We start from the raw sequence: 13,775 nt of genomic DNA on the forward strand, positions 1-13,775 counted from the left end.
CTGTTTTACAGTTCTCAGAGTTTAGATGATCAAAAACCATTTGTATGTTTCTTGAAATTGACCCTGTGTTTTCCTTTCATATTGACACTTGGGGATGTCTAAATACAATTGCAGTGGATCCAAGTGTCAGCTGGCTGGCAAGTGGAAACAGCTTTGTGGATGATCTGAAGGGCCGGGTCCTCTCAACCTTTCTAAAAGCAAATGTGCACTGAGCACTGGCACTGGCGATAACGATAGCCTATGGAGTACTTTACTGCCCAAAGATGGAATTAATGACAATGCCATATCTATGTCAAATACACATAATAAAACTTTATGATTCCTCCCCATGAAATATTTTGTTTATGTCACTTGGGTCTAATGCACTGGGGATCTTTTTTTCTTTACTTGCCCTCCCCCACCCTCTTCCCTGCCCTCTTTGTCTCCTGAGGCCTATTCCCTTTGGAAATGCATTAGTCACCTAGGAAACCTTAATGTCAGTTTTTTATGAGTAGAGTTTGGTGCACCATGGAGCTAATTTATAGGATGGTTAGAAATTCATGTCATGACTGCGGAAACAGGACACTTTATTATGACTTCTATAACCACCTGTGTGGTAAGAATACATACCTTCACTCTATCATTATTAGTAATTTCTTAAAACATAATTATGAATTATGAATATGCATTGTGTTTCACAAAAGGAGTTGATTCATCATTGTTCAATGTAATTCATTATATTGTTCAGTGTAAGCATAATTAGCAATAACAACAAACTATAATGTATGAAGCAATCTGTTAGCAGTGGAAGGATAGTGTGGAATTTCCTTTTAAATGATGAAGTGATTCTGCCTGAGAGGCACAAAACAAATCGGATGAAATGTTCAAATCCTTCAACTACATATTTCACGTTTTTGAGGTCTGCATTAGGAAATTAATTCTAAGTACATTCTGTCAATTCCTTGCATTCTGTCAACTCCTTGCAGTCTGTTCGAAGGGAGAATTTATACCCTAAAATTACAATTGTGAAATGATGCCATGCTGGTGCACGGGCTGCTCCAGAATCAAGCATTGCCACTGGGGTGGCAGTGACTTCAGTATAAGGACTATTGGGTTGAGATCTCGGGCTTCCAGTGGGCATTAGCTAGTGCTGAGAGGTTGAATCTAGCTTATTTAGTCTTCATAATACTCTTTAAAAGACTAGCATTATTTTTACTCATTACAGATGGGTTTTGACCAGTTAAGGAACCCATTCAAAGACTTATAGCTACTAGGTAGAGAGGCAATATGTAGCTAGGTTTGACTGACACTTTCAGAGAATTCTTGCTCCTGATTGTTACTGTAGTTTGTTTTGTTTCTTGGTTCCCAGAGAAAAGTCACTGAAAGATTGGGGTTCCCATTTCTTCATTTATTAAACGCAGATGGAAACATAAGTGATGATAGAATTTCACCTCTAACATCTCTGCTGTTTGTGGAGATCAAGGCCAGTCTTTAGAAAACTGTGCTTTCTCTTTTCTTAGGATGATAAAAACAATTAAAGAAGAACTGAGCTTCCCAAATAAATGAGTCACTATTTCCACAGAGGGTTTTTTTTTTTTTTTGCTCCCACTTTTAAAAAAGAAAAGAATGCCTTCCATCCGATTCCAAGGCATTTAGGAGGAGTTGTTAATTGATCTGGTCCCTAGATCTCTAGTCACTATGTATGTAGTAATAGGTAGACATAAATCTGAGAGCTTGAAGCCAAAGTAGCGTGAAACGGCCTTCTCTAACTTGTAAGTTCCTCTCCCCTTCCTCACTTCCTTATTTATTAATTAATTTATTTATTTATTTATTTATTGGTAGTACCAGGGATTGAATGCATTGTACCGAGCTACATCCTGAGCCCTTTTTCATTCTGAGATTAAAGTTTGCTAAATTACCCAAGCTGGGCTCAAACTTGTGATCCTAGAGTGCTCATGGCATTACAGGTATGTGCCACCATTCCAAGCTAAGTTCCCATTTCCAGAGCAAATCTTTTGTATTCACTTTAATTGTTTCAGAAAAATAAATTTCCTGCCTCCATGAGCTCCTGCAGGTGTTTAGGGTTGGGATGGCTGGGGTAAGGACAAAAAAAAAGGGGGGGGGGGCACCATTACTGGAAGCCATTCTGCCCAAGTGCTCCACAGCACCCTCCAACAGCCTACCTTGCATGGAGTTCATTTTAGTAACGTGAAAGGAAAGGGGGGGGGAATCCAATGAAAGGGGACAGATATTCAGGGCAAACTATGTGCTTATGAGAAACAATAACCAAGCTTAGCTTTGCCATGCACAGCCACAGAGGAAAAGGTCCTTGGAGCCCATTTAGTCCACTTCTTTCATTTTCCTGGGGCAACGTGTCACAAAAAAATTAACCACGCACCCCTCCCCTGCATTATGTGAAGCGTACTCGGGTCCACACATGCACACAGTTCACAGAACTAAAACAGCAAGTACATGCTGATCTTGGCAAAGTAAAACCATGCTCCATTCCAACTTTTCCATTTTGTTTCTGTTCAGTGTTTCAACCACAGAGTGGCGCTATTGCAAAAGATAAGGGTAGGCGGAAGCCCGCTGCAGAAACCCGCGGTAGCCGAGAGTTTTAAAGGGGGCTTCCAAAAACCTGATCAGCTTCCTACTCTTAGGAACCACTTTGAGCCATCAGGGCTTTTGACTCTGATTCAGCAGGGAGAAAAAGAAAATCTGGAGACCTAAAAATACAGCCAACACATGGGCAGTCAAGACCATGACTGTAGTCAGCGTGGAGACAATCACCTGGCTAATCTAAGAGGGGCTGCTTTCCCGTGGGTTCCCACAGCCCGGACAGTCTGTGGGGCACCAGTTCCCCAACTTTGGTCACATTTCTGCTCTTTGCTTCAGCGTTCCATCTATTTTTTTTTAAGTCTCTGTTTAGAAACATAGATTGCTTAGAATTCACTACATCCTGCTTCCCAAGTGATTCTGAATTGCATTCAATAGTTTTTATACTTTATCTTTAGGCAAATACACCTTTCTACTTCATTTCCATCCACCCTCTTCTTTTATGACCTTGCCACACTCCTGTAAATCAGGAAGGAAGCCCATGCACCTCATTCCTCAGCCTTCGGTAGACAGTCACAGTCGCCTTCAGCTCTGAAGTAGAGGGAAACACAGGCATGAAATGTGCAGGTCGCTGCTCAAGGAAATCTGTCCCAGACTTCCTCCAAAAGAAAAGGGCCCATGCTCTCCTTTCCAGAAACCGTTGAGAGAAAAAAGCATCTTTCATCCTCTGCTCCTGCCTGGGTCTTTTCTCTCCTTCCCTAACCCTTCCTTGCCCTCCCCCTCAAAGACACTGCATATATTTGGCAAGATTAAGGTGTCACCTCTCATATTACAAGGCCTGTTGACTGCATGCAGAGACAGACCCACGGGCTCCCTGGAGCTGGAAAACAATGCAGATTCTTCCTGTGATGGCCCAGGTCCTGGCAAAATGAACTGGCCAACCAGTGCAAGGCATCTGCAGAACAAATTGCAGTCCTCAACTCAAGGCTGCTGTTTCTTCCTTTTCTTTTCTTCTAAGTTTTCTTATTTGAGCTTGCCCCTCTTCCCCTCCTCCCTACAGACTGCCACTGACCCAGGCACTGCCGCTGCTCCACATGCATTTAACTCATTACTTGCTGCAGCCAGAGTCAAGCACCTCTTTCCTTTCAATCTGCAGATTTCTTAAGGTGCTGAAATTTGAGAAAAAAAATCCCTAGAACTCATCCTTTGGAACTGAAAATGGGTCCCAGATCTTTCCTTTTGTAAGTCATGTAGCAAGGGTACTTGAAAAGCTCAAGGACCTTTTGGGGAAGAGATGAGTCAAGAGGTCCTGGTCACCCACCCTGGTGACTGATACCTACATAGAACATCCATCATTATTATTTACCTCTAGGAGAAGTGGGTAGGTGTGGTGATTATCTTGAGGGTGGGCCTTCACAGAAGGAGCCTCCAGCCAGGATTGTAATGTGTTCTCACCTTCTTCACTGACTCCCTCCAGGGACTGTCCTGTCTGTAATATTTCTAGCTAACTTAGTTGTCTATAGCACTTTGCCCAGGCGGGAAGGGAAGGAGGAGGCACAGGCTGGCAGTAGGGGAGAGCGGGGAGGCGGGCCAGAAGAGAAGGAGAAAACCAGAACCCGCAGAGCACACAGAGCACGCCCAATCCGAAGCTCCACGGTGATGTGTGGCTGGGTGGAAGGGATAACTCCGCAGCCTAACGGGGCCTGGAGGAAGAGCTCAGTATTTTGGTTCGAGGGGAGCCACTGAAGGAGGACCCCAGTCTTCCAAGACCACAGGAAGTGTTGCCCTGGGCCTCTGAGGGCACTGCTAGCTGTTTTCGATGTGGCAGCCCCCATCAGCCAGGATAATGATGAGGCAGGTACAATCTATCTAGCTCACAACTCCTGGCATCCCCCACCTTCTCACCTCCCCACCCCACCTTGCAGCTTCTCTCTGCTGTCTGCCTGGCTCGCCCTCAACAGATGAGTGCTATGCTGACTTCTCTGGGTATTTGACCAAACAAACAATTACGAAGAATCTGGCATTTTTGGAACATGAACCCTTGGTGAAATACAGCGTGGGCTGCTTGTAAAACAGAACAGCAAGGCTGGGAGGAGACAGATACCGACTGCCTTCCCCCAAGGGTGCCTGGGTCTAAACATCCTGACAAGAGGTGCCCTGAAGAGTGGCACAGGTGGCAGGGAGGAGGAGGAGGGCTCTTGGAAAGGTCCACCAAGCACGGAAAGGGTGCAAAGCTCTTCGGCTCAGGCTCAGAATTTCTTGACCTCAAGTAGCCTTTCTCCCCTAATTCTCTCTGAAAAAGCAAGATATCAACGTGGCAAATTTAGAAAGAGCTCAGAACAAGTGAGGTCTAAAGACAGCTGAAAGGGTCTCCAGATGAATGTCTTTTCGTCCAGTGTGAATCTATAGGTGGGGAAATGAGCTACAGGGGCCAGGAGGAGATTGGTTTGTTCCCAGCCACATCTGCCTCGGGAGCTGCCCCTGCCCACGTGCACACTGATGGCACTGGACCGGCATTTGGTTGGCTGGATCCTACTATAGAAGGAAAGGGCTTGGAGGCCGGATGAAATGGGAGCCTCTGGTCTGTCAGTCTCTGCTTTGCGCAGGCACACACACAGCAGCCCTCCCAGGGTCTCTCCGACACCCCCCCCCCCCATTTCTCTGCTTTGAATTAATTTCCTAGGGCCTCCAGCACTGTGCTTTGGGTCCTGGTCCCGAGGAGCAATGAATTTTGTGGGGGAGGAATTATCCTTGGGAGTATTGCCTTTGTTGGGGGCAAAGGGCTGGTGGCCGGTGGGCTTGATGTGTGGTTGGAGGAGGGGGAGCCTAGAGCTCCGTTTGGAGGAGGAGTTTATGGTTCGAATTCAACCCGGCTGAGTTTAGGGCCAAGGAAGGCACTTCTGCCTTATAAGAAAATCTTAAATAAAAAACAATTGCAAAAAGAAATTTTCAAGAAAAAGAACAAATAAGACAAGTTGAAGACATTAATATGCAAAATATAGGGATGAAGTGAATATTTCGTTTCTCTCCCCCTTACCCCATCACTACGAGGAAAATCAAGGGTAGAGAGACACAAGAATACTGCTAAATAGGAAGTTCTTTTTTCTTTTTTCTTTCTTTCTTTCTTTCCTTTCGTTCTTCCTTAATTTCTCTTTCTCGTTCCTTTTTGTTTGTCTTTAAGAGAGGCCCTGAGAAACGCCCCCTTTCCCGGGTCCTGGGCGCAGGGCGCACCGCTGGCGGCGCGGGGGCGGACGCGTGGCGCGCAAGGGGTTAAGCGCTAGCGCGGAGCCATCTGGCCGGGTTGGCTGGTTATAACCGCGCAGATTATGTTCACGGGACTCAGAGTTGAAGGCTCCTCTCCTTACCGAGCAGCTCTGCGCACCGCCCCGCGAGAGAGCCCGGCACAACTTTCTCCTCTCTCTCTTCTCTCCTTTCTTCCTCTCCTGCTCCCCCACTGGGTAGTGGCTGCGGCGGGGTGGGGGAGAGTTTGAATGACCGAGCTCGCGCCCACCTTTCTCTTCATGTCGACTTCCCTGGAAATAGTCACACGGATGCCATGGTTACTTCTGCCACGGTAAGGGGAGGCGGCGGGCACGCTGGGTGAGCAGGTCCGGGTGTGGGTGGAGGGCACGCGTGGGGGCTCTTGCACGCAGTGGGCCCCAATGGACCGGCAGGGTACCCAGCTCTGCACCCAACCCCACCCCGATCGCTCCTCCAGCAGTTACTTTCCCCGGGCTTGTGCCTTCCCCAAAGTTTGCGTTGGGCTCTGCTGAGGCGGAGGCGCAACCACAACCAACCCCCTAAATACGCACACAACACGCACACACGCACACATGCACGGACAAGGACACCCCTCCCCACCACCTCCTCCCTCAGGTCTCTGTGCTGCCCAAGAAACCGTCCTCTGTCTGGGAAAGTGATCAGGTTTAAGGGACCTAGATTGGAAAGGGGAGGTGGAGGCGAGGGGAAATAGGGAAGAAGGAAGGGCAGGAGAGGAATTCAGCAGGACCACCCCCACTCCCATCCACGCTCGTCCTCCCCGAGAAGGCTTCCCGCATCTTGTAACAAAAGGGGGTAGCAAGCAGCCTCTGGGCCAGGAGTCGGCGAAGGTGCGGCCGCAGCGCCCCGCACCTTGCCCGCCCTAGCCGGAGGTTCTCCGCAGGCCGCACCAGCAGGCCGGCCCGGGCGTGGGCCAGGGAGGGGCTCAGAGCTCTGGACCCCGACGAACACTTCTCAGGCTGGGGAATTAGAACTCCTCGCTCTGCGCCGTTTACCTGTGTTGGAGTTCCCCGAGAGCCTTTTTCAAAAAACGATCCGGAGCCCAGGGTTTATTTTGGCCAGTGGCTACTCCCGGTCTTTGCGCAGATGTTGGAGCTTGTGCTCAATCTGCATAGCTGGGACCCAGTCTGGGAGGCTAGGCGCCACGGCTGGGGCGTCCCAGGGGACTTCTTGGCAGTCCCTCGGAGCCGGTTCTAGGAACCCCAGCGGTGGTGTGGGAAGGTTGAGAGATTTGGGAACCGGCGGGTTTAGGTGGAACCAAACAGTGCCTTTGCCCCAGACTCTGGGGTGTGCGGTCCTAAGGGAATTTGACTGGCAGGGAATAGGAGGTTCGGGAAAGGAAGGGTGGAGTGGCCTAGGGACTGGGGTGGGGGAGGGGGCTCTGCTTATTGCCTTGGGCCTGAGTGGGTGCGCGCACAGGAGGCGCTGCTGCTTTGCAGAAATTCGTCTCCGTGTGCGGAACCCCTGCGCTGTCCTGTGCACCTCTTGGTCAATATTGTGCGCCCTGTGCGCTAGATAGGTCCGGGTGTGGGTGGAGGGCACGCATGGGGGCTCTTGTTGGAATAGAGGCCCAGGTGGAAAACCAAATGGGAGAAATATCTAACAGACCGCCTGGCCTCGTCCCAGCCTAGGGTGGCGTTGGGTGGGGGAGCAGGTTCAGTCTGAGAGAGGCAGCTTCTCTGACGGGACTGGAGCCTCCGAGGCTCAGGCTGCAGACTGTGCCCATGTTTATGTGTGTGCAGAGGTGGGGGCGGGGAAAGAGCCTAGAGTGGGTAGGATGTGACTCCCCAGAAGGGTGTTTGTAAGTCTGCCCACTCCGGTGTGAGCTAGGGAAACTATTTTTAGTAAAGAGATGCTCTTTTCTACCCTACGGACACAACCTAAACCTAAACCTCAGGGTGAGAGAGGGCTGTAACCTACAGGGAACTTTTCAATTGGTTTTGTTTTCGCAACTCTTTGATATTCTCCCACATACTCCTCATGCCCCTTCCCTTGTAGTGTCTGCAATTCTTTCCCGGGGCTTCTGCACAAAGAAAGTTGAGAAGCAGAATTAATTCCGGGGCTGAAATCCAATTGCCTCTGCTTTGGGCTCCAACACACAGAGCTGGAAGTAAACTGGGAGAGAGGGGCAGAAAGCAGGCTTCTGAGACAGCAGTGAAGGAAAGGAGCCAGTCTGTGGCCTTTGCCTAGGAGAGTGTGCAAGGTTTTGAGGACGGTACTGCAAGCTGGACTTGGAAGATTTGGTTCTGTGTGAACAAAGTCTGCTTTGCTACAGAAGGAGAGGAACCTGGGATGACTGGGGAAAGATGGGAAGATTTTTTCAAACCTGTCTCTGTGAGCTTGTGAGAGCACAGAAGTGCTTCATCCAGCTCAGCAGGCCTTGGCAGGGTGGGTCTGAGGGAAGCCTGTGGGTATCTATATGCATAGCGCAGCAGGAGATGGGAGCTTCCAGATAGGTGTAGCTGATGAGAAATCATTGAGCAGTGCAGTGTGCTGGAGAGATACAGCACATGTGTGCCTACACAGACACATGGAGTGAGCGTGGGGTGGGAAGGTGGCTGTCCATGTAAATAAAAGGTGGACACGGATAAATGTGCAAGGCTGGATGCCTGAGGATTACAAAGTGAATGCTGGAGGAGGAGGGCTGAACTGGGAGTGTATGGATCTGTATGAGCAATTGCTGGGGATCTGGCAGGGATGGCAGTAGGGACATGAAAGTGGGCTCTACCACTTTTAAGGGAGAGACTGGACATTTCAGGAAAAGCTACTGGGTTAGAGTCCCTTTTCCTTTCTCTGCACCCAAATTGGAGAAAGTTTGGAATGAGAGCTGAGCATTTAAGGGGTAACTTGCTTTGCAATGGTACTGGTAGAAGAATAGGCAGAGAGATGTGTGCCTAAGAGGGGAGTGGTGGGGAAATGCGTCACATGCCTAGGGATAGGGATGCATGTTGCATAGCATCCCACAATGGAGTTCTCATTTAATAGGGGGATTCGCTATCACCAGTTAGTATTGATTATCAGTTAAAATTAATGGAACGCCAGATGCTCAACCCATTGCTGGGTACTGGGGCATGGCACACTGCCCTGGAAAAATTCCTTCTTGGGGCTCAGTTGACCTCTGCAGTTGTGCCAGGAATGCAGAGAGGGCAGTTCTTATTGTGATTTCTTCAAGATCTATAATTCAGTTTCTAGAAATGTTTATGAATGTTGGGGACAAAGGGAAGATGGCTTGAAATATATCTGCGGTCTTGTAAAATGGGGGCAAAGGGAGGGGATGGTGAATATTTCTTTATTGTTTTTTGTTTTGGGTGGGCTGGAAGGGAGTTGGAGGGTATCACTGTTTCTTGTAGAGAGGCTGGACTGGAAATGGGGAGATGCTGCTTTCCAGGAGAGGTTTTGAAGTCTGAATTTCTAAGAGTGTATGGTGTTTCTTTGCTAGCAGGAAAGAGTCTTGGTACAAGGATTTGGAAGAGACTGAAGTGGTGAGCAGGAAAGATGTAGGCTGAAATTGTTTGTTCATCTTGGATTTTCTTGGATTATGAGTTTAAACTAACCTGAGTGTGTGCATGTGTGTGTATGCATCCATCCTGGCTTTTGTAGGCAAGTACAGTTTGTGTTTTTGCAGGAGTTCTGTGGGAGGATGAAAATCCTCCCGGATGCCCATTGTGATCTGAAGGGGAAAAGGTACAGATAAAAGAAGACCGACAGGCTTTAGAAAGGAAGCTGGTAGTTCTTACGCTAGAAATCAGAAAGAGTAACTGAGTCACAGCAGAGGGACTGGTATGCTTTTGTGATACATGGGAATATGGAACTCCTCTTAGATTGATTTCTGATCATGAGAGGGTATGTATGGGGGAATTTGGGCATTTTGCACCTCTAGCCTATGCTTTTAAGGGAAACTTGTATCTATAAGAGACAGTTCAGATAGAGCTTGACCATTGGCTGGAAGATCTGACCATAGGTATTTCTGAAGACACTGTAGTGAAGTAGGAGACTCCTGATTAGTAATCTTGATTTTAGTTGGGTTCTGTCATTTTGGAACAATGTGACTTTGAAAGAAAATATTCTTATGTATCTTTTTCTCTTTTTGGAAAACAACAATCTTGATAATGACTCGTGTGAAGGCAAACCTCTTTTTTCCCATCAGCACTTGATGTATTTAGTTACAGCAAACTGCACAGAGATGACATCTAATTGGACCCAGGTGTTGTCATGTCTGTAAATCATTGTGGAAATGGGATCATTGAATCTTCCATTTACAGTGCAAGTTGATAGGCCTGGTGGCCCCTGCACCTCTGCTGCTCTCTCTGTGCAAATGAATCTTTCTACAGGTGCCCCAGTTTAGTTATCCAGAATCAGAAGGTAGCCAGGACTAGATTTCAGTTGATGGAAGTCCTTAAGGTCTCTGAGCTATTTAGGTGAAAGGTAATCCAAAACTCAGTTATTAATTATCAGAGACATTTTCCTATTTTAACATCAGCTATGCAGAACACAATGCCAAAACAAATGTGGTTTTGAGAACAGAAAAAATAATGGATGCTCTCGGCATCGCTGATATTTGAATAAAAGCAGCACAGTTCCGCTCTTCTGTATTACTATCAAGGTCTGGTTTTTTCTAGGTCTTTGGTGGGCAAGAGCCTGCCTGGGAAGAGAAAGGCCTGGCCTTTAGATTTGCAAACTTCTGTGTACCCAGTGACACAAGTCTGGTGCAGCTAGGTCCTCTGGAGATGAAGATGGGGACGTGGAGGCACTGAAACCTCGCTGTCCTCCAGGAGTTAGCGCGTGCTGTCAACTCCTGGCTTGGAGTCAAGGCTCCCATCCTTGAGTTCAGTGGCCATAAATAGTCAGGAGCTAAGCTATTTCCATGAGGCACTAAACCAATTCTGTTGCTTTTCTTGGCGAGATCGGGCCAATTAAGTTGATTGGAAGAGGTCACTGCTGATGGGCCTCACATTCCCCAAGCGGGACAGGCCAGCAGAGTTTAATTACATAACATTTGCCATCTCCGCAGTTCCATTCCCAGATGTGTCAGATGTTCAGGCCTTTCTTCTCCATTCAGGATGCCTAATTGAGAAGGCAGCTTCTGCTCTGGGCTTTCCCCAGTCCTTTGCCTGAGCAGCTCCAGGTTCCCACCCCAAATGGAGTGCTACAAATCTATGTGTGGGCTGAAAGTGAGAGAGGGGAATGCGCCTGACATACAAGACTCTTGACACTCACCACCCTGTTCTGTCTTCATTACCAACTACTGTTTTACTCTCTAATGAGCCAAGCAGCATCTGACACTGGGGCTACTGAATTAGTGATAGTTGTTTGCTTTTGGAACTTAGTTCTATTTGAAATCAACTTTGTCAGAGAAGGATAAAGTCTTCTACTGAAGACCAGTCTAAGCCCTGTGTGGTGTTGCTCATAAGGTATGTAAATGAAGTTCATGTACAGACAGGTGTGTGCAAAGGAAGAAGTGGCTGTGGGGTGTGTGTGTGCATGTGTGTTTGCATGTGTTTGTGTGTGTGTGTGCTAGGGGACACAAGAGCCCAGGAGCTTCCCTGGATGGTCTGGAGGCATTTGTAGATCTTATACTACAGGTGACTGGTTTGTGGGTATCTGACTCAAAATGGGTTGTCCTTACGTTGCTTCTCACAGATGGATCAAGCCCTTAGAAAACGCTAGGCACAGCATCTCCCAGGTCATTTGTATAGAGGGATTCTGAGCTTTTAAGCCAACATCTATACCACTTCATTCTTGCCTGGGCAAATTTCTGTTAAGATCAAGACTAGACAAATGAAATAAAACAAACACAAGCCACCATTTAGAGGATCGAATTTCACACCCATGAGAATGCATGTTGATGGCCAAGAGCTTTGTTCTTTATCCTTAACAGTTTTCCATTCATTTTGTTTCATTTTGCCAAGAAATTCCAAGAGGCTGGAGACCTCCCCAGCCTTGGGTGTTCAGAATGTCGCTACTGTCTGTGTCTTTATTTGTGTGACAGTGTTGATCAGGAACCTCTAAGGAACTTGGAACATTCTCACAGGACAAGTCTCTGAATGGGACAGTGGTTTAGCTGGAGAACATATTTTTCAAAGTGAAATTTGGTGTGGCTTGTTGTGATAGCTTATCATCTAGGGTGTTTGTCTAACCCACACCATATGAATTTGTTCAGTCAGCGAGATCTGAAAACAGCGAGGTTATTCAACATACAAGGCCTGAGCTTTTGGAGTAAATAACTGCTTATAGATATCAAAAGACCCCACAGGCAGGTGATTCTAAGCAGCACAAGGCTGCAAGTGGCCTGCTGGTGTGGAGGTCAGATATTGAGACTGAGCTGTATTACTCAGTGACCTGGACATTCTCTCCAGGTTGTGGTTTCCCCATCTATAAATGAGGAGGTCTAATTAGAAGATCTCAGAGTCCCATTTCAGCTCCACCAACTGGGGACTCCACGGTAGCCAAATCCTCTTACTAATATATCACACCTGGAATGTGCCTCGCCACATTTTTAATGAGCTGTTTTTGTGTTTGGGGAATAGGTGAGGCAAAGGTACCCAAAGAATTTGTTAGAGTGGTTTTTTTTGTTGTTTTTTTGTTTTTTTGTTTTTTAGCCAAGAATGCTCAAGACATTGGCTTCTAGTAGACCTGCTGCTAATCATTTGGTTTCTGCCCAGGTATCTTTCTGTATCAGTCACTCTCAGCATTTATTACTAAGACAAACCCCTCTTTTAAAAATGAATGATAATTATAATAGTGATGATAGTCAATATCTGAATGCCACTGACATTTTTACAGATATTACAGTACATTATCACACTGCTACAAATAATCCCATTTACAGATAGGGGTCCTGCAGTGATGTGGGGGTAAGGACATGCCTGTATGCAGTCACACAATTGGATGTTAACAGGCTGGGTGGCCTTCCTGAATAAGCCTGTGGCCATCCTACATCCACCATTTGCCATTCAGCTTCTGTTTTCATTGTTAGTGATGCCATCCAGCTGGGAGCCTCTGCAAAATTTGTGTCCCACAGGGTAACCTGCTCCAAGGGAAGGTTCCTTTCAATGTGTAAGACAAATGTTTAGGTTTTCCAGCCACCTGCTGGTAAGCATGTGTCCGATTTGTCTCAGCTTCCTCAGGCCCTCCCCGCTTCCTTCCTAGTCTGTTGACAAGGGAATTTGCCCTTCCAGAATTCAGGTATTGATTTAAGCCACAATTGCCTCCTTGTTAACTCTATAAGATGCAAGCTGGACATCTGGTTTTGATCCACATGCCCACAAGAGGTGGTAGGTCTCAGCAGTCTTGAGTCCTAGTATGAGAATCAAGAAGAATGTATGTTCAAGGAACTATGAATAGAGGCAATGTGGCCCTCCACCAATCATTTAGAAGGTACCTTTCCTTAATAGGCTAGAAACTTGCATGATTTAGACCAGGGCCAAAGTTAAAATAGATTTCTTGTAAGGACTGGGATTTGTCTATGCATCAAGTTAAACTATGTTTGATGCAGGTCAGAACAGCTGTAGTGTCCTCCATCACTGGCATTAGCCTCCTCACACTGTTCTCTGAGCAGGACCAGAAATAAAAAAAGACAAAGGGTCTTTGGATGACTGTTGTCTTCTTTGAAGGCTGTAACTGAAAGTTTTTGTTCTTTGTAGACACATTTTCCCACTAGCACTAGTACACGTGCACACACATACACCTTCAAGCCAGCTAATTAGCTATAACTTTGATCCGTTGCTTAAAGATATTTTCATGTGAAAATAGATGTAGTTCACTAACCAGGTGCTGTTGAATTGTTAAAGTACAGATGCCCAAAAATATTTGTTTACTTTGTTTAAAACTTTCTATGTGTATTGTGATAAGTTTCTTCTTTGCATAGAGAATAGGGCTTTGTTTTGTTTTGCTTGTTTTTGCCATAGCCAGCCCTTGCAATTTGCTACCCCCTCTTTCTGTTTCTAAGCCAAAACCCCCAG

The 13,775-nt window shown here is 46.9% G+C and overlaps 1 protein-coding gene across 1 annotated transcript in view; it reads left to right on the forward strand.

The window, feature by feature from the left end:
* The first annotated feature begins 5,931 nt into the window (after positions 1–5,931).
* Ntf3 (neurotrophin 3) overlaps positions 5,932–13,775 on the forward strand; it is a 66,729-nt gene continuing 58,885 nt past the window's right edge. The window contains exon 1 of the mRNA XM_003463303.5: positions 5,932–6,109. Within this exon, the coding sequence (XP_003463351.3) occupies positions 6,092–6,109 (18 nt within the window). The 5' untranslated portion in view covers positions 5,932–6,091. The remainder of the gene's footprint in view (positions 6,110–13,775) is intronic.

This window comes from Cavia porcellus, unplaced genomic scaffold, assembly GCF_034190915.1.
Source record: "Cavia porcellus strain 051 isolate PalLab524CR breed Dunkin Hartley unplaced genomic scaffold, mCavPor4.1 scaffold_27, whole genome shotgun sequence".
In the NCBI taxonomy this organism is placed as follows: domain Eukaryota; kingdom Metazoa; phylum Chordata; class Mammalia; order Rodentia; family Caviidae; genus Cavia; species Cavia porcellus.